Below are 22,294 nucleotides of genomic sequence, written 5' to 3'. Positions count from 1 at the left end.
CAACTGCCATTATCTAGGCACTAATAAAGTTTGAAAAAAAAACACAAAGACAATTTTTTTTTATTGAAATAAGAAATCCCCAACAAAACCCTCGTTAACCATTTTATTAAAATTTTCAAAAAACGTAGATCTACGCAGTAGTCCAACGAATCGAAAGACGTAGTCCAATCGGTACATCAAAATCTGCAACAACATTAAAAAAAAGTTAGCAATGTGAACAATACCGATACTTATGCTCACCTACACACACACAAACAACCACACACAAACATATACACAAACACATATAAACACACACCCATATATTACACAAACACACACATAAACACATATACACACACACATATACACACACACACACACACATATACACACACATATACACAAACACACCCATATATACACAAACATATACACAAACATATATACACACACACACACACACACACACACACACACACACACACACACACACACACACACACACACATATATACACAAACACACACACACATATACACACACACATGCATACATATACACATATGCACAAACACCCATATATACACAAACACACACATATACACACACACATATACATATACAAAAACACACAAACATATACACACAAACATATGCACAAACACACCCACATACACAAACACACACACACACACAAACATATACACAAACACACATATACACACAAACATACACAAACACATGTACACAAACAAACCCACATATACACAAACATATACATATATACACAAACACACCCATATATATACACAAACACACACACACATATACACATAAACATATGTACACAAACACACCCATATATACACAAACACATACACAAACCCACACATATACAAAAACACACACACACAAACATATACACAAACACACCCATATATACACACACACAAATATACACAAACACAAAAATATACACAAACATATACACACAAATACACCCATATATACACTCACACATATACACAAACACACCCATATATACACAGACACACACACACACACACACACACACTTACCTTTAGCGGAGCGCAGACTTCTCGCGACGGGTGCCTTCCACTTCATCTCCTTGCATCTCCTGCGCATGCGCCGAGATGCGCGTTCATGAGTAAATGACATCCTCTGCTCCGGACGCAGAGGATGTCATTACGCATGCGCGGCCACCGCTAAAGGTAAATAGCGGTGGCCGGGAACCTAGGCAACGAGCAGGATACAAAGAGGGACCGACCGCAACTTCAATCAACGATATCAAGAAAACGACATCGCTGGACGACGGACAGGTAATTAGAATTCTTCTTATTTTTACATGGGGGAGCTTTATAGCTCCATTTATCAACTTGGGACAACCCCTTTAATGCCTCATCACTACCGTTTTGTTTTAGAAGTTTGAACGCTTTCTTTCCATCATTTATTGCCCCCCTTATTGTTTTATTTAACCACATTGGTTTCACCCTGGTTCTAGCTTGTTTATTCCCATAAGGTATATATTTTTCACAGGACCTATTTAAAGAGGCTCTGTCACCAGATTTTGCAACCCCTATCTCCTATTGCAGCAAATGTAGATAAGAGTAACGTTTTTTGTTTTTTAAAAACGAGCATTTTTGGCCAAGTTATGACCATTTTTATATTTATGTAAATGAGGTTTTCTAAAGTACAACTGGGTGTGTATTATGTATGTACATCTGGGCGTTTTTACTTCTTTTACTAGCTGGGCATTGTGAATGGGAGTGTATGATGCTGACGAATCAGCCTCATCCACTTCTCTTCATTACCACCCAGCTTCTGGCAGTGCACAGACACACAGCGTGTTCTCGAGAGATCACGCTGTGACGTCACTGCCTGCCCCAGGTCCTGCATCGTGTCGGACGAGCGAGGACACATCGGCAGCAGAGGCTACAGTTGATTCTGCAGCAGCATCGGCGTTTGCAGGTAAGTCGATGTAGCTACTTACCTGCAAACGCTGATGCTGCTGCAGAATCAACTGTAGCCTCTGGTGCCGATGTGTCCTCGCTCGTCCGACACGATGCAGGACCTGGGGCAGGAAGTGAGTGACGTCACAGCGTGATCTCTCGAGAACACGCTGCGTCTGCACTGCCAGAAGCTGGGCGTTGTGAAGAGAAGTGGCTGATACTTCTATACACAACGCCCAGCTAGTAAAAGAAGTAAAAACGCCCCGATGTACGCACATAATACACGCCCAGTTGTACTTTTACTTTAAACACGCCCAGTTGTACTTTAGAAAGCCTCATTTACATAAATATAAAAATGGTCATAACTTGGCCAAAAATGCTCGTTTTTTAAAAAAACACGTTACTCTTATCTCCATTGCAGCGCCGATCTGCTGCAATAGGAGATGGGGGTTGCAAAATCTGGTGCTGGAGCCTCTTTAAAGGGAATGTGTCGCTAGAAATTATTAATTTTTTTAGTTAAACAATTATTATATAAGTAATTACACATTGTTTTAATTTTTTAAATTTTTTCACAAGTCAGGAAATATTATAAATTAGATTCTAATTTATAACATTTCCATGTGCTGCGCACTAGAGGGAGCAGTTCCCAAAATTGCAGCACGGTCAATGTGGTAAAGCAACCTCATTGATTTATGTTGCAAATTTGGGGTGCACACACTCTCTCTAGTGTCCTCAGACAATCCCCCCCCTCCCTTCTTCTGGCTAGTGAATCTTCAAACCCCTTACACGGTGTGCTGCCGTTTTTTGAACGACTGCACAGTGTAGGTGGGTTAGATACAGTGCTCAGCAGACCGTATAACACTAACATAATACACACATCACATACACGAACATAAATTACCTTCTCCTGCCTATTCCTTGCGCCTTTGCTTTCTTGAACATATGGCCAGAAGTCATCATCTTACTGTCCAGCAGCAGCTTCCAGTCCATATGAAAATGGCGCTGGATTTCGCTCTGCGAACGAGCTTCGTTTTGGTCTGTGTGGGAACGTCGTATGCTTCAGGGAATGGAATGGCTTCCGTCCGCATTCTCTGTGGGGTTGTATGTGCCGTATTCCATCTCTGTATGTGTCATTAATCGACACATACAAAGATGAAAAAAAATGGCAGCCCCCATAGAGCAGTAAGAACAAAGTAAAAAGTAGAACATGAGAGCACAAATAAATAAAATGTATGTTCATATATTAAAAGCAATATGATAAAAAAATATATATTTCATGGCACCTTCCCTTTAAGAGGCTTTTAAAAATGTCCCATTTTAGTTTGTATTTTTATTTTTGAGGACTTTGTCCCAGTTTAAAGAGGCTCTGTCACCACATTATAAGTGGCCTATCTTTTACATAATATGATCGGCGCTGTAATGTAGATTACAGTAGTGTTTTTTTTTTTATTTAGAAAAACTATCATTTTTGACGGAGTTATGACCTATTTTAGCTTTATGCTAATGAGTTTCTTAATGAACAACTGGGCGTGTTTTTACTTTTTGACCAAGTGGGCGTTGTATAGAGGAGTGTATGACGCTGACCAATCAGCGTCATACACTTCTCTCCATTCATTTACACAACACGTTGCGATATAGCTATTTCGCTATGTGCAGCCACATAAACACACTATAAAGTTACAGCAGTGTCCTGACAATGAATATACATTACCTCCAGCCAGGACGTGATGTGTATTCAGAATCCTGACATTTCTGTAGCGTATGTGTGATATTTACAGCAAGGCAAGCGTAATCTCGTTTTAAATGACAGGTTACATCGTAATCTCGCGAGATTACGCTTGCTTTGCTGTAAATATTACAGAGACACTACAGAAATGTCAGGATTCTGACTACACATCACGTCCTGGCTGGAGGTAATGTATATTCATTGTCAGGACACTGCAGTAACTTTATAGTGTGTTTATGTGGCTGCACATAGTATTGTTTTTCTAAATAAAAAACATTGCTGTAATCTACATTACAGCGCCGATCACATCATGTACAATATAGGCCACTTATAATGTGGTAACAGAGCCTCTTAAAGCCCTTAAGGTCATCCTTTAGCCCATGAAAATCGACCTTTCTAAAGTTTGGTGTTTTTGTAGGTACACTACCAAACAACTTATTGAAGGATACATGAGAACTTATTATGCTGTGGTCACTATTACCTTAGTAACCCACAACCTGTACTTTTGATATGCTGCCCGACCTATTGGTTAAAATTCGGTCTAGTGCCCCCCCCCCCCCCTTGTTGGATTTTGCACCAGTTGTGGAAGGTAATTGTAAAAAACCTGTTTCCTTTGTTGGACCTTCAGGATTCTGCCCCCAGTTTATTTTACGGTAGTTAAAATCCCCCATAATAATGACTTCGTTATGATTTGCTGCCTCATCTATTTGCTTTATTAGTTGATTTTTGCATCTTCCATTATACTCGGAGACGTATAACAAACCCCTATGAGTATTTTTTTTTTTTTTTCCTCCCCTTATTTCCACCTATAGGGATCCACATGATCATTTCCCTCATAAACATCATCACACAGGATGGTTTTTTTTAAGGCAGAAATTTACATATAATTAAACCCCTCCCCCTTTCTTATTTGTACGATAGTTTCTAAATAGATTGTAACCCTGCATATTAACAGCCCAGTCATAGCGATCATCCAGCCATGTCTCGCTTATCCCCGCTATGTCACAATGCTCCTCCAGCTTTATCAACTCTAATTCCTCAATCTGGTTATTGAGGATTCTGGCATTAGTATACATGCACTTTTATATGTTCATCCGTACCACTTTTTTCTTATTATTCCTATTAACTGTTCTAACCCTCTATTCCACCCCATGTTAATTTCTCGGCCCCAGCTCATTAGCTACGCTATCCTCCCCTTCTATACAGTAATTGTCCTCCCACACGTACCCTAGTTTACACACCCCACCAACCTTCTAATCCTCTTTTCCCCCAACACCGCTGCACCCTCCCCATTTAGGTGCAGCCCATCCCTACCGTAGTCTGTAGCCAACAGAGAAGATGGCCCAGTTCTCAAAGAGCCCCATACCCCGTCTTCCTACACCAATTCTTTATCTACTTATTAACCTCCTTAATCTCCCGCTCTCTGTTTGGTGTGGTACAGGCAGTATTTCTAAAAGTACTACATTTGAGGTCCTTGCTCTGAGCTTGTTACCAAAGTCCCTGAAATCTTGTTTTAGGACCTTTTCACCTACCTCTGTCATTTGTGCCAATGTGCACCATGACCGCTGGGTCTTTGCCAGTCCCTCCAATAATCTGTCAACTTGATCCGCGATATGCTGAACCCAATCTACGGGAAGACAGAAAACTTTTTAGTATTCCCGGTCTTTGTGATAGATTGCCCTATCTGTTCCTCTAATAATAGAATCTCCCACTACCAGGACTTGTTTAGTCTTTATTATGCTCCCATTCCCCTCCTTACTGGAGTAGACACCTCTTGCTAGAAGAGGTGTCTAGCTGCAGCAGTGCTACTTTTAGAAGGATGGATGCTGACTGTCTGACACAGGCACAGCAGGGACACACATACATTGCACAGGGAGTAAGTGATGGGGGCCTATGTACTCACCTGAGCGCCAGTCCAATGTTTACATGCAGCGCCACTCAGGTTAGCAGGCACTGGAAAGAACCCCTTGAAAAAAAATGGTGATCTTGCAGTTTTTTTTCATTTGATTTATTTTTCAACACTTTTTCAGAGAAAATTGACAATAAAATGGCTGTAGCTTTCAAGTTCCACCAAGTAGGACTGCTTTTCCATATGGGAAAGTGATGATTAAAAAAAAAAAATGGCAGTGCAACTCATTGTTTAGTAGCATGCACCATATTACTCAACAAGCCTGAATCTGTAAAAATGATGCAAAGCCAATTGCACCAAATTTATTATGTTTTAGACTTGACAGATTAGAAAAGTATTTAGATGGGGCTAAGAGGAGTAGAAAATGTGCTAAATTTATTTAACTTCTTCCTGACCGCCCACTGTCTATTGACATCCGGCGGTGCAGGTCCCGAGCCTACAACAACGTCTTTTGGTGTTGCGGTAGGAGATGCTGATGAGCGCTCGTCCTCTAAGCAGGAGCTGTAACTAACAGCTCCTGATCTCAGAGCAGCTTCCTGAACACAGCTGGGGTCGGAAAACGTTTGAACCCCAGCTGTTTAACCCTTTGATTACCGCGGTCCGTGACCGCGGCATGATCAAAGGGAATTCCCCTCTTTGATTGCACTACCGGGATTCCGGTGATGCGATCAAACACCGGGGAATCCCTCTGCAGTCAGCCCTGGGGACCTACAAAGGACCCCAGGGCTGTCTGTCCCGTTTGCCTGCTGTTCGGGGACACTATGTGCTGCCCTAACAGTAGCCTGTGTCATAGTGACACAGTGTAATGTATTAGCATACAGGAGTATGCTAATACATTACAAGTAAAAAAAGAAAGTTACAAATAAAGTTATCCCTTGATGGGATTCAAGAAAAAAGTCCCAAAAAGAGTGATTATTTTGCATAAAATAAATTTTATTGCCCCTACGCGAAATAAAAACAAAAAACCTACCCATATGAGGTATCTAGACAACCGTAATAACCTGAAGAATTAATCGAATGGGTTATTTAGCGTGAAACGTGAACGGGATACAAAAAATAAACAAGAAAAACTATGGCAATCGCTTTTTCCTATATTCACACCGTAAAAAAATATTTTTATTTTTTTTTACCCCCAAACTGTGGGGGAAAAAAATACTATTTCTCTGGCATAAAACAAGGCCTCATACAGCCACGTCAATGAAAAAATAAAGTTATGGCTGCTGAAAGTCAGGGAGGCAAAAACAGAAAAATTGAGCTGGTCATTAAGGTCTTTTCAGGCCTGGTCATTAAGAGGTTAAGAAGTGCACCATTTTCTTCAAAATTTTAATAAATACGTTTGTCAGCCATAACCTGTCGTAATGCAGAAAAAGGTTTCTAACAGGCATAGCAAGTTATCCCAAATTCATCATGCCACATGCGTCGTTTTAATGAATTTGCCCAAATTTTTGGTGTAAAACTATTGAGAAATCTCTGCTAGCGGGCTTGGAATCTGAACAATATAAAAAAAGGCACAAACTGCTCCTAGAAAAGAAGTTTGAATACTGGGAAGACCCCAGCAGTTGGCAGGCACGTAATGGATACAAAAAGGAACTAAGTGTACCAAGGTACACTGAAAGCCAATTTCCCAACTGCTGACTGATATTATTAAAAAATAACTTTTAATGATTTTACCACTAAGAATGTCCAGGTGGACATAAACACTGTATACGAACAATTTAAAAGTTATAGCCGATATTGCTGCCACACACGCTCAGTTTACACTCCGTCTGCATGTATTGCCAGACAGAGCACAGAGTGCTAGAAATTGTCCAGTGACAGATATGACAGCTGGATAGCTGCAGACTGCCGTACTGGGACGGATTCAAGTTAAATTCAAAATTGGATTCGTGTGCTGGATTTGCTAGACAAATGGGCTGTTTAAAACAATGAATTTAGCCCCCCCGACATGTTTCGCTGTCAACACAGCGTCCTCAGGGGATCAAAATGGGGCTAGTAAGCGCGTGTACGTGTTGTTACTTCCTTTAAAGACTTCCATTTCGTAATTCACAGTGTCCACCTGTGTCGGAACCAATGGAGTGTCGAGGACGAGCCTCCACATCCTAAGATTGACATGGGAATTAGCCAATGTGAGGGCTATATCAGTGTAGCCAATAAGAGTGCGCCCTCTTATTGGCTACACTGATATAGCCCTCACATTGGCTAATTCCCATGTCAATCTTAGGATGTGGAGGCTCGTCCTCGTAATCGACACTCCATTGGTTCCGACACAGGTGGACACTGTGAATTACGAAATGGAAGTCTTTAAAGGAAGTAACAACACGTACACGCGCTTACTAGCCCCATTTTGATCCCCTGAGGACGCTGTGTTGACAGCGAAACATGTCGGGGGGGCTAAATTCATTGTTTTAAACAGCCCATTTGTCTAGCAAATCCAGCACACGAATCCAATTTTGAATTTAACTTGAATCCGTCCCAGTACGGCAGTCTGCAACTATCCAGCTGTCATATCTGTCACTGGACAATTTCTAGCACTCTGTGCTCTGTCTGGCAATACATGCAGACGGAGTGTAAACTGAGCGTGTGTGGCAGCAATATCGGCTATAACTTTTAAATTGTTCGTATACAGTGTTTATGTCCACCTGGACATTCTTAGTGGTAAAATCATTAAAAGTTATTTTTTAATAATATCAGTCAGCAGTTGGGAAATTGGCTTTCAGTGTACCTTGGTACACTTAGTTCCTTTTTTAGAAAAGAAGTTGAGCTCTTCTCTCCAGAGATCTGTTACTCATATAGGACTAGCTATTAATAATCTATATCAGGCAGGAATTAAATACAAAGTCATATATAGAATCTCTGAATAGGATATAAAAGTCTATCCTAATGTGTATAATAATATCCTCTTATAAATAATATAATATTTCTGCTCTACGTCTCTTATAATTGAGACTTTTGCGTTTTTTATTTTATTTTGTTTTGTTTTGTTTCCCCCTAGATTTTGTCATTTTTAAGAGACATTGATGAAAGTTTAGCTATAGCAAGATAAGGATAAAATATTAGTGGAATTTGGGGTGTAGTCTGTTCCATATATGACATTCACCACCCTGCAAATCGTGACTGGCGTGCCCTCGAGCCATGTACCAGCCTAAATGAATCCCTAGCAATGTCTCTACATTACAAATATTGACTAAAATTCGAAACAAACATGAATCGTAAGCATAATCCATTTTGTTCCATTAAAATAATAATCGATCCAATATATATTGTCCCACAAATGGAATAATGAAACACATATTTTGTACACAGTTGATTGGAACTTCAGCCTCAAAAACAGATATGTTCAATTTAAAGTGACTGGACCGTCCTTATTGCCCCCTGTTCAGTTTACAAAGTACTTGTGGGGGCCCAAAAAGTAAAAAATAAGTAAATTAGTTCTTCCCCCACTTCAGTTCCCCCATGGCTTCTCTTCTGACTCCTGAACGGAGCAGGCAAACAGAAATTTGGATAGCTACATCGACCGTTTTGTCTGCCTGCTCCACATAAAATGTAGTGAGTCCATTACGGGTATCCGCACAGTCTGGACTACTGCTTCTCTCCTTATCACAGCGGGGGAAGCAGAAGTCTTAAAGTCACAGCAACATACGAGGCCATGACTACCGCCAGGATTGCAACAGCCGACCGTCTATTAAAGTGACATCAACTTGTGATTGATAATCCCCAATTCATGTCCCAGTTACAGTAAAACAATCTACAACAAGCTTAAAACATGTCCCATGTGTGACCATGGAATGGATTATTGTTAATGCTTTAAAAAAATTATTTTAATTTACTTTTTCTAGTCCCCTCTCCTGTATGTGCCAATTTCCCTATTCTGTAAATATGGTATTTATTGCTGAATACTATTATGAATCAATGTATTTTGTATTTAAATTATTATGTAGTCCTAGGAATGATTTACTTCGTTTTTTGTTTTTGTTTTTTTTCGTTCTTTTTTAAGTTAATTTTTCTTAGTTCAACTGTCATTGTTCAGTATATGCAGCAATAGAATATTACAAATGCCGTATTATTCTGAAATACGTATACGTGTGATTTTGTTAAATTAAAGGGTAACTAAACGTTCAACAAACTTCTGACGTCCTAGTGACCTGTCAGGTTTTGATTGGTGGGGATCCGAGCACGGAGACCCCCACCAATCGTTAAAACGATGTGGCAGAAGCGCCCGTGTGAGCGATTAGCCACTTCGTTCTAGCGATTGGTGGGGGTCTCCGTGCTCGGATCACCACCAATCAAAACCTGACAGGTCACTATGACATGTCAGAAGTTTGAATGTTTAGTTACCCTTTAATAAACCATAAAGTACAGAAAAAACTTCTGGAATTTCATAATAGAAAGGAAACCGAAGAAGTTGGGCCCATGCACACGACTGTAGTTTTCATCTGTAATTACGCATGGAATCACGGACCCATTCATTTCTATTGGCGACAAACACTTTTCGGTATATTTACGAATGTGTATTCGTGTCGTAGAAATGATCCACAAAATATAGAACATGTACTATTCTTGTCCGCAATTGCTTCATAAACTCGCCCATAGTAGTTTATGGGCGCTTCTGCAATTGCGGACGGCTACAGATTACTTTGTTATGCGATGGCAGGGGATTCGTATTCGCGGACAGTAAAAAACACTACAGTTGTGTGCATTAGCCCAAAGAGGGGAGCAGTTTAAGTGGGTGCATGATGAAACGGAGAGGACTATAAGGATATCTGTTGGATATCCAAGCAGAACAAGCAATGGATACTATAGAGCGTGTGCTTTCCTCATACCTAGTTTCCCTAGTTTTTGTTATTTTGCTGTTTTATAGTCACTATTTCCATAAGGATCCAGTAGATCTAAAACTGGCGGTGCCCACTTTGTGTTGGTGCTCGATTCCGTTTTTGTTGTGGCAGTCTGGTTCTGAAAGTCATACAGTTCATTAGAGTAATGTCTTATGCTGATTTGGGATTCACATGACTGGTCTTTGCTTGCTCCCAATCTCTCAGCTGGTAATTTTCCTTGTTGAAAGGTGCCTGCCCATTCCACTGACGCAGGATGGGAAATTCAGAGTTTTCTGTTTCCTAGCATTTTGCTAGAACATAAATTCTATTACTAGTACTATTTTTATCAACATAAAAGTTAATGTTAACGGAGCGAAAGAGAATGGTATTACTATTGCATTTTACGCATAGGTTATTCTTTACATATTACAAAAATGTTTGAGTGAAATACTGGAGCCCCTAGCTGGAACTGCAACATCCTACTCTATAATAGTACCAGGGCATAGCCATTTTTGGTAATGTGAACAGAACTTATAAATAGGGGGAGATAGCATTTATGTGTTTCATACTCGTATCACGGCTTTCTTTTTGCATCTCATTGAGTTACTGAATAGAGCTACACTATTCTGCTTAGAAACCTGACTGAAATGAGCTAGTGAATGTGAACAAGAAAGATTTCAGCGGCTGGTAACTTATTTCACCTGTAAAAGCTTTGCGGCCAGAAACCATTTTTACGATAATGGGCTGAGCGGAAGAAAAGACTACGCAATTTGGCACGTGTTAATGCACTCTTATGCGTAGAAAGTCTGCTCCCTTCAAGTAGGCATTGTTATAAATGTGTTCTTGTGTAATAGCATACGAATTGCGTGAATGGGTTACATGGAATTGTCGGTCTACTGTAATATGACTGAAATAATACGTTATCTGCACAGTGCATAAAGTCCTGTGCCCCTCTATTGTTCTCACTATGGGCACCTTCCATACTTATTTGACTCCGTTGTGAATGAGGTGAGGAAAGTCCCTGGATTTACCTTGCTAGTAAGTAGTGAGAATAACGTGCAGTACTAAAATGTATAAAGTATAATATTATGCGTCCCCTCTTTTCCATGTGTGCACCGGCATATTTGGGATTTGTACCAATTCCATGTGGTATGAATCCTGAATACGGTTTTCATGTTATCCTATGGAGCATTGCATACTGCCATATCTTTATACAGTGATATTTTTCCAATAATGCCGTATGCTTTCTAGGGGAACAACACAATAAAAATAAAAAATAAACCCAGTATGCAATATGATTCCACATGGAGCGCCGCATGACACTCTGCATTGGACATGGTTGTATGTCCGTGGCCAAAATGGACCTAAACTTTTGAAACCAAGGCATCTCAAAAGGCTCTTCAACAACCAGGCTACTTTGGCCATAATAGCCAGGGATTCTTTTTGTTTTTTCATTGTCGTAATCAAAGAGTTCTAACTTATTTTTTTCTGTCAACATAGACATATGGGATCTTGTTTTTTGCAAAACTAGTTGAATTTTGAAATGACAACATTTTGTATACATATAATTTATTGATTTTAACTTTTTTTGGGGGGGAAAAATGAAAACCATTTGTCTTTTTTTATTTTTTTACTGCTTTCATCATGAGGTTTAAACAACATTTTATCTTTATTCAGGTTGTAACGACTGTGGCTATACTACGTATGTGTATTTTTTTTATTTTTGTTTTACACTTTTACTAAATAGAACCACTTTTTTTAGGAAAAAATGTTTTTACTTTATTTTCACTGCAATTTTTTTTATTTTTAAATAAACTTTATTTAACTTTAATTATTAATTTAGTTCCGAAAGGGGACTCAACAATGCGATCTTCTGATTGCTGATCTAATGCTTAGGTATACTCCGTATACCAAAGCATTACTGCCTGTCTGTGTAAAATGGACAGACAGTCTAGTAGTCCTTTATTAGGCCCCTGACTGCCATGGCAACCCATCTGCAACCAGCAATCACGTTCCTGGTCCGCCGATGAGTGACAAATGCAGCTCCTCTCCTGTGTCAAACCACTTAAATGCCACGGTCGCTATTGACCGCTGTATTTAAGGGGTTAAATGGCCGGAATGTGAGGTTTCTCCTTTCTCGTCCATTGCAGTTGCAGCCCAGCTGTCAGTCACACCCGACTTCTGTGAGCCCATCTTCTGTACCGGCACGCTCACCATCACGTTTATGCTTGATCCTTGCTGTCATGTGCATGTATGTGAAAATGCATTAAAGGGTTACGTTCAGTCAAATGGCTACGTGATATGCACATGGTAAGTTCAATACTAACTGTGGGCGAGAGCCTTTTTTTTTATAGGCATGTGGAGATTTCTCAAAATATGGTATTTGCCCTCAGCAAATTGCAGTAAAAGCTTATTTCCTTTTGGGATATGAAAAAAGGAAGCTCAGTACTGTACTTATTAATATAGTCCTCTTTTACAACTTGTGACTGGTGTCGCCCATGTGGTTCTCTGGTAAATTTAGCTTTGGAAACACATGAATAGAACATTCCAGTCTAATCCTTTGATGTTGAGTGTTCCTTTTGTTCATTTATCTGTAGCAAATCTAATTTCTATATGGGGGTGGATACGTGTTCGTTTGTGCGGTTGGGGGTCAATTTAGTGCCAGTCATAAGTAGAATGTAAAGAAAATGCATCTAATAAATATTTCTATAGTAACTTATCTGCCTTAGGGTAAGGCCCCATGGAGTGGCATTGGCGCCGCCACCAAACGTACTGAACAGGGTGCCAGCATGCTTGGTAATGGCTTTTTATCTGCAAATATTGCTCATTAAATGCTCATTAATGCGGGTAAAATGGCTGTTTATCTGCAAAATTGTTCAGCCATTAATGAATAGACCCATTATGACCACACGATTTTGAAGGTAAACTGTTATTTTACGCGCAACAGCGCGCAGCCATTAACTAGCAATTTCACAGACACCGATTTCACATCGCAGCCACGTCCATGCCGCTTCGTGGGACCTTACCCATAAGCTGGCGGAAAGGTCCAATTTAGCACTTGGGTAGATTGCTGCTGCCATGAAATAAACTGGAGTAGACCAAGGTGTTTAGATGTGGGTAGTGGCAAGTTAAGGATTCCCAACAGTTCATAGCAGCAGATTATTTTATGCTGCACCAATTCGGGCCAAAGAACATATGGAAATACACTAAATGGCCACTTTATTAGAGACACCTGCCCTTTTTTTTAACAATCGGAGCTTCCATGTATCAATGAGACACGTGACCCTGGAGTGCAGCATTAAATCAAGCAAGTTTTTTGTGGATCAGTTTCCGTGTGAACCCACGTTAGAATAGTAAAATCCAGCGATCTGAGCGGGTTAGAACGAGGAATGGTAATCGGTGCTAGACTAGCCAGGGCCAGTATTATACAACTGCCAACTTTGTGGGTTTTTGTTTTCTCGTGCAAAGGTGTCGAGAATATATGAAGAATGGTGTGATCGAGGTAAAAATCTAGAAAAACGAGATCCTGTGGACGGAAATCACTCGTCGACTAAAGGGGTCAGAGGAGGATATCGAGAATCGTGCTGACAGAGAGATGGTGCACTGTCGAGCAAATTGCAGCCCAATACAACACTGGTGCTCCAACTAAAGTATCAATGCGCAACTCATCGTTCCTTAGCATGGGTGTGCTGGAACAGCAGACAACTAGTCCGGGTGCCATTGCTGTCTAATGCAAACAGAAAGGCAAGAAAAAAAATGCGCAAAAAATTGGATCGCTGAGCTGTGGAAAAACATTGCCTGGGCAGAGGATTCCAGATTTCTGTGGCACCATGCTGATGGGAGGGTCAGAATTTGGCACAAGCAGCATGAATTGATGAACCCTTCCTGTCAGTTGTGAACAGTTCAGACTGGCGGGGGTGGAGTAATCGTATGAGGAATGTTTTCATGCCACAACCCGGGTCCTCCGATACCTGTGGATGGCCCTTTGAACAGTAGGTCTTATCGAACCATTGTAGTTCATCCCTTCATGGCAGCTCTTTACCCTATTGACATATATACATTGAGTTAGACTGACTCTTTAGAGGATTCTTTGGTGGGCCCATGTTCTGACATACAAATGGGGACCTCTCATAAGAGAGCTCGTCAGGTCCAATTTCTGTCAGGGGCTGACATTATTAAATGTGTTTAATCAGAAATAGACCATATTATCAGTGTATTAAAAGGAAGGTGTCACGAAAAATTTAGTTTTCTGTTTTTGATTTTAGTATGTTATTAGAATAAAGTTTATTTATTTGTGTTTTACTCTTTTTTTCTTTTTTCTGACTTTTACTTCTCTAATGGGGGCTGCCATTTCTTTTTCATCTCTGTAAGTGTCGATTAACGACACATACAGACATGGAATACGGCACATACAACCCCATAGAGAATGCGAACGGGAACCGTTCCATTCACTATAGTGTACGCCGTCTGTGTGGGAACGGCGCATGCGCCGCTCTCACACAGTCCAAATGGAAGGTCTTCGGCAGTGAGACATCCAGCGCCATTTTCATGTGGACCGGAATCCGCGGCCGGACAGTAAGATGACGACTGCCGGTCGCGGTTTCCGGCATTATGTTCCGAAGCAGGGACTAGGAGCGGAGGCAGTGGCGGCGGCAGGAGCAGGTAAGTTATGTTTGTGTATGTGCGTGTTATACTGTGTGATTACCACTGTATCTAATCCTCCTACACTGTGCATTCGCTCAAAAAATGGCGGCACACCGTGTAGGAGGTTTGAACATTCGACCCCCTCCTTTCTCCTGGCACTAGCCAGGATAAAGAAGGGGGCATTGTTGGGGCACACTAGAGCGAGTGTGTCTTCCCCAATTTTGCAGCATAAAGCAATGAGGTTGCTTTAACACATGCCAATGCTGCAATTTTGGAAATTGCTCCTTCTAGTGACCAGCACATGGAAATGTTATAAATTAGAATCTAATTTATAATATTTCCTGACTTGTGAAAAAATTATAACAATGGGTAATCATTTATATACTAACTATAACTAAAAAAAATAAAAAAAATTCTAGCGACACATTCCCTTTAAGCGTGCACATTACATTTTTATAAAAAAAAATTAAAAAAAATCGTTTTTTGTTTTTTTAAAGTCGGTTAACAGGGTAGGTATTGACTGTTTGACCAGCAGACATTTGGCTTCTTATTAGCATACCGTACGTTGCGTGAGTGAGTAAAACTTAATTTTATTAGTAATGCTTGGAGTATGCTCATCAACATAGGAATGTTTGAATTTGTGTCCTCTTCACCTATCTAGCAATGTTAGTGGTCTTGGGCAGGGTAAAAAGTAGGAACGGACTCTCTTTTAAAGCCTATGTCCACTTTTTAACACGTTTTATTGTGCTTGTTAATATATCTTTATAGTGGTCGAAGGTCAGTATTTCCGATACAGAGATCGAAATGCTCTACGTAGACCTAGTTAAATAGAAAAAATTCTGACTGCCCTCTGCCACCATTAGAGGGTACTTAAGCGCTTACTGTGTTATTATTAAGTTCAATTTAGAACAGTATGCAGTTCGCTCCTAAACTCTGAATTGTAGCTGCCGGCAGAAGTTTACCACATTTGGATTTTGTTTTTTAAAAGAAAAAAAAATATGGTGTTTTAAGGATAGACAATCACTTTAAATAATATAATTGTTGTACTGCCAGTGACTTTGATTCTGGACGTGTTCTTGTATGGGGGTAAGTAAGCTTAAAGGGTTATTCCCAAGTTGAGTCAAATGTTGTTGTTTTTTGGCATTCTAAGCTGAAATTAAATAAAAAAAATAATTTGCTGTTAAAATATTTTAAAAATTAATTCCCTAACTACCTTTTTTAAAACTTGATAACTCAGCTAGTGCTGGTTATCTTTTATAAAAAGGGCGTGAGCGACTCGATGTCAATCAAACTTCTCTGCAGTGTGCGCACTCCCGACGTTGCTAGCTAATGTAGTCATGCAGCAGCATCGGGAGAATGTTCGTCTCAACCAGACATGGTAAGCCTGGTTGAGACGAACACACCGTGAATTGCAACACCACGGCACCCCATAAACACACACACACACACACACACACACACACCTAATGCGCATGTGCCGATATGCGCGTTCATGCTAGAAATGACATCCTCTCCTAAGGACGGAGAGGATATCATTGCGCATGCGCGGCCACCGCTAAAGGTAAATAGTGGTGGCCGGATCCCTAGACAACGAGCTACAAACAAAGAGGGACTGACAGCGAGAGAGAATATCCCGAAAACTACATCGCTGGGATAAAGAAAGGTAATTACAAAAATGTATATCTTTAGAAGGGTGAGCTTAATAGATAGATTTTTGTAGATGGGAATAACCCTTTAAACAAACATTGCTTGAGTTGCACATGATGGAAACATTTGCTTATCTGGGAAAGCAGAAAAGCCAAAAAATAATACGGCGGTTCTACAGGAAATATATATATATATATATATATATATATATATATATATATATAATTATTGTATGTATGTTTTATTTTATCTATTGGTTTTAAAATAATTTTACTGAAGTTTGTAGTTTTTATACTCTTCATTCCTTATTGATCCACTCCTGGCTTCTTTATTTTTATATATTATATTGCACCAAAAACTGCATGTGTGAATCTGGCCTAGTTTTAGTAGGTTTATCTATGAAAATCCACAAAGAACATGTCATAATATCAAATTATGTGAGCTACTATGCAAAAATACAAACCTGATAATATATAACACACTTCTCTGCTATATCTAGTTCCAGTATTGTTTCTTTACTTGTTGACATGTTTTGAGATATACCATTCGATTCTCACACTTATAGCTTACATGAAAGCGGATAGAGGACCAAATGTTTCACATGTGGACACTTAGGTTCACGATTACATCAGTGTTTCTAAATTTTAATTGAACAAATGTGGTTATGGGTAGATGTGATGTGAGTTGTACTGCTCTTGTTTTTTGTCATTTTTAATTGTGACCGGTCATGAATATCTCGTGTGCACCAAGCACAAAACTAAGGCTCCTTTCACACTACCGTGAAGCTCCATTTAGCTCTCTTCCGTCAAAGAAGGGGATGAACGAGCTATCAAACGGAAAGCATCACTTCTGTTAGAATTACCAATGATTTCAATGGTAATTCTTTTGTTTTAGATGCATTGTTTGCCTCCGTTCACTAGGTTTCCGTTTTTTTTGTGTATTTTTCCACGGAAGCAAAAGTGCTGCAGACTGCAGTTTTTGCTTCCGTGAAACAATCAAAAACCTAACCAGCCTAGCAAGCTTGCTGACTTATATGCCACCCTATGCCATTATTGATAAAACTCCCTCTTTGTCTGAACCAAATGACATTTGGATGTATTCATAAACCATAAAGTTTTTCATTTTCATAGACAGTTGAGCTGTATCTACTCAGTGGTGAGTGCATGTCCGGCATAATGTTGAAGTACGTTTGAGATTTTGTAAGCAATCAGTAAATCTGAATTATTTTTTTAGATTTTTTTTTTTGTAAATTTTTTATTGTAGACACCAAATTTTGTTGGCCAAGATTTAAATCCGTTCATAATTTATTATAACAAATATACAAAGTGTTTATACCCACTTACTTATCCACAGCTTGTTGGTTAGTATTGTTTATAATAGTACATATCCAGATATCAGACCAGATGCCTTATTTCATTGTATTTTATGGATATACTGTATTTGAGCTAGTACAGGATCTGCTTAGAACATTGGTTATGTCGGAGCCTGGGGTAAGTGGTTCATGAAGTTGTTGGACAGGTTTGTCTGGGCTTTGACCTGTAAATACTTCTGTGTTTTGATATGTCCATTACGATTCGGATTAAGAATTTTATATCCTGTTTTAGACCTCCAAAATGTATTGCTTTCCAAACTGGGTAATTAAAAAAACAAACTATAGTAAAGACACTTAATGAACCCATTACGTCTTCTATTCTGAAGACGTGTATGTATACTACGGTCATTAAAGTCTGACCAGGTAACCATTCTGTTGGGAGTACTTGCATAATGTAGCAATGTAAGGGCTCCTCCACATAAGTCTGGTCATCCGGTGATCGTTATTCCTAGATTCTACTGGTTCCCTCTTCTTATATTAGCCTAAAAAAACAGTGGACTCCCTAAACTATGTACATTAATAGTAATGGGCCAAAGTTTTATTTAAATTAGGATTTTGTACATTTTATATTCCCATGAGTACTTCGCATTCCGGTGTTGTACCAATGTTCCCCACAACTCCCTAGTACTACCCTCCCCCCTGTACGGTGACGTGATTCAGTGTAGTCATGTCATACATACTGTACCCCACGCTTTTTAGTGAACTAGTATAGTATTCAATAGCCAGGCTTGCAGATGCACAGACCATTCCGGGATATGCAGATAGGTTTTGAAATATTACTGCGGATGTGTGACCACCAAAAGTCATTGCCGCGGGTGGTTGTTACCCACGGCAACCGAATTTATAAGCCTAGTCGACACATGGAGAAACAAGTTTGTCTTCATCCATGTTAGAAACCATGTTTATTGTTACATCTATTTAGCCCTGTTTACCTTCATGCAAAAACATATTGCTGCAAGAACACTGGGACGCATGTATAATGGATGTCGTTTGTGCGTGGATTTGGTGTAAGTCTCTGGAGCATCACTAAAGCACAAATGCCACAAAATTGATGAAACGTCTGACCTAGTGTAAGGCTAAGTTCACATTAGTATACGTTTACGTCTCTTCTGTCGGAGGAAGAAAGGATCGAAAGATTAAACGGAAAGCAACGGTTCCGTTAGACTTAAAATTTATTTTAATGGTAATTCTTTAGTTTGTTTGCTTTCTGCTTGTCTTCGGCTAGGTTTCAGTTTTCTTTTTTTACGAAACAAAAGTGCAGTGCAACATTAGGCTTCGTGCACGTTGCCATTGATCGGACACTAGGATCCACAGCTGCGGATCCTGGTGTCCATATTTGGGTCCATAATGCCTCTGGGCTGCTTTCACAACCGTTCTGTATGTCTTTATATTACGGCCGTGGTTCCGTGTCTCATCCATATTTCGCGGTCTGCGCCCATAGAAAGGTTAAATTAACGTATTTCTCAGGCATTTTCTAGCAGCATATCTGCAAAATGCAACGGCACACGGACTTGAATGGTGGCACGGGTTTGCTAAAAGGACACGTTCTATAATTTTTAGAACGAAACAACGGATTTGCCAAAAAATATTGTGTGCATGGGCCCCATAGAAATGAATGGGTCAGTGCTCTATCTGCAAAAAATCATTCTTACGTAGCTTTTAGGACAAGTTCTTTAGAAAAACGCCAAGAAATGTATCTTATACAAGATTTTCACCATTTGAAAAATCATTTTAAGTACAGTTTGTGGCCTAAACAGGGTTAATTCGCTTGTAGATCTTTCTGTACTGTATTACTACTGTAAATCTCTACTTCTGCCTCTATAGTGTTTGCTTTTTTGTGGTGGTGGTGGTGGTGGTCATGGTGTCGGTGGAGGTGTTGGTTTTTTGTAATAATAATAGTGCACTTCGAGTAACTGGAGGCCGTTTCATAGTACAGCCAAAGTGTGACATAAGCTGACCGCTCGCTATCTCTGTGCTGTGGTTTCAGTGCAATGTGGTGGTCACCTTGCTGGAAAATCACATATATATTTCTGCCTACATGTTTTATCTGTTCTCGCAGCGTTAAGCAATCAATAAAAGAACTTCCCAATACAGAGGCCTATAATTCAGAAACTAATTAGATTTTACTATACGTTACGATTACTATAAATAAGAACAGGCAATGGCGTAGCAACATTTAAAGTGGTTATATGATTAGATAAACGTGGCTGCTTTCCCCCAAAAACATCACCGTACCAGTCTATGCATTGTCTGCTATTGAAACTCTAGCCTCATTCACTTCAACGAAGCAAGCTCCAATGCCACACAACCTGTGGACAGGTATGGCACTGCTTTTGGAGAAGAGAAGCCAAGATTTTCTAATCCTTGATGACCCTGAATTTGTTTTCAACAGTCATTCATAGGTGACCATGTACGTATAATGAGCAATTATCTTACGAAGTTATTATCAGAATATCTGACTTAGAAAATGAAACTATTCCGAAAATAAGCTTGAATGGCATTTCCATAGCATGAGGCGCCGTGAACAGCAGCAAGTATTCTGGTAACATACTTCTCACATTGGTGTTCCTACAGGATAGCAATGGAGAATATGTCTCGGACTTGCAGAGTTATTATGGGAATTATTCACGTTTACATCAAGGAATTGCATTATGAGCAATTGCTTTTACACTGATTTATGACATATTTAGCTTCTCTTCAACCAAAGGAGTAGTGAAAGTAATCTGATGTGGTGCATTAAATGCAGTCGTAAACGCCCATCTATTCTTAATATTTTGTACGATGTTGAAACCATAGTAATGTATATTTTGTATATTAGTTTTCATGATGGTTTCTAAGTAAACTTTAGCTAATATTGCTCATGCTGGTCTTACGTTCAAATTGGCCCAGTCTGGTGGCGTGAAATCTCAAAAATCAAATGCTAATCGCTTGGATAATTTTTAGTGATTCTTATATGTTAAGTACACGACCGCTCGTAAATTTTATTTTATATGCACTACATTAATCAGTCTGCAATTCCTTTGGGTGTGTCTGTGATCCCGCTTTTGCAATACATAAAAACTAATCGGAGCAAAGAGATAGTGGTCATATTTTCACTTTGCATAGGGACGACCCGACTGCACTGGGTGACAACTGCAGATCATCAAAGTCCTGTGTATTCTGCTATTGTCACTGAATTGCTTTTAGTCTGGCTGACAATAGCCTTACATCATCTACAGGAATCAGAAGCCAATCAACCCTGTCCTTACCTGTAGTATGACATTGCTTGTGAGGCATGAATGCTGCTGCACAGGGCACAGTCTGCAGACTCTCCTGTGCGTTGGAACGATCTAACTAACTATAACCTCTGGAAGATGTGATTGGGCCACACCTCCCTATGTAATGCCAGGGAAAAATTAGACCCCCCCCCCCCTCATCTAATTCCAGACAACTTCTTTAAATAAGGGTAAGCTTTTTTTTTTTACTTTACAGAATGTTCACCACTCCATATTTTGGCAATAATCTTAATGATTACGTTTTGCTCTGTGATTGCACAGAAATTTTCTTTGTTGCATGCTATCATTTTCTATGGCGGAAAACTCCTGATCATATTATTGTCTAGTAATATTAGTAACCAGGTCCTGGCTGTTACTATAATAAGATATTAGCATTGGTCTTCTGTGTACCAAAGTTTGCATTAAATATGACTATAATGTGTGAAACATAAAGAATTGTGTGGGATATGTGTTTACCATACTAATCTGCGCTTTTTCTCTTCCCTGTTCAGCCCTTTTTATGGAGAAGATTTTTATTGTGAGATTCCTCGAAACTTTCGCCACCTCTCCTTTTACATATTTGACAGAGATGTTTTTCGCAGGGATTCCATCATGGGTATGTGTCATAGTGTTTGTAATTGAAAAAATGTATGCACACAAATCATTGTTATAGATGTGTAAAATGGAAAGCTGTTTCTGGGATAGGTATTGATGATATGTCCTGTGTCTGCAATGAGAACAATAAAATTAAGGATACTATTAAAAGTGGAAATGCCCTTTTTCTGTATAGATGAAGAGTGGGGCATCATGTTCATTTCTTCTGGTGGGCCCAGGGAACCCCTGGTTGATACTGTAGAAGATGTTGACCACCGACCTGTATGATTATGACAACACCCAGATCTCCTTGTCCATTTAAAAGCCCTCTACTTCTGTTCTTGCTAATGTTTTAAACTACGTCTTAGCAATCTCCTCTTGAGTT

The 22,294-nt window shown here is 39.6% G+C and overlaps 1 protein-coding gene across 2 annotated transcripts in view; it reads left to right on the top strand.

Annotated features, from left to right (window-relative positions):
* RASA3 (RAS p21 protein activator 3) overlaps nucleotides 1-22,294 on the top strand; it is a 214,536-nt gene that overhangs the window by 97,224 nt on the left and 95,018 nt on the right. Inside the window, exons 1-2 of one of the 2 annotated variants that reach the window (XM_075852644.1) lie at nucleotides 1,059-1,322; nucleotides 21,828-21,931. In XM_075852644.1, coding sequence (XP_075708759.1) covers nucleotides 21,928-21,931 — 4 coding nt within the window. In that variant the 5' untranslated portion in view covers nucleotides 1,059-1,322; nucleotides 21,828-21,927. Of the gene's footprint in view, nucleotides 1-1,058; nucleotides 1,323-21,827; nucleotides 21,932-22,294 lie in introns of those variants that run through there. The other variant, XM_075852643.1, reaches the window with a different exon arrangement.

This window comes from Rhinoderma darwinii, chromosome 2, assembly GCF_050947455.1.
Source record: "Rhinoderma darwinii isolate aRhiDar2 chromosome 2, aRhiDar2.hap1, whole genome shotgun sequence".
NCBI classification, from domain to species: Eukaryota; Metazoa; Chordata; class Amphibia; order Anura; family Rhinodermatidae; genus Rhinoderma; species Rhinoderma darwinii.
Note: the sequence above shows the minus strand (reverse complement) of the source record. Positions and strands in the feature narration are given on the sequence as shown.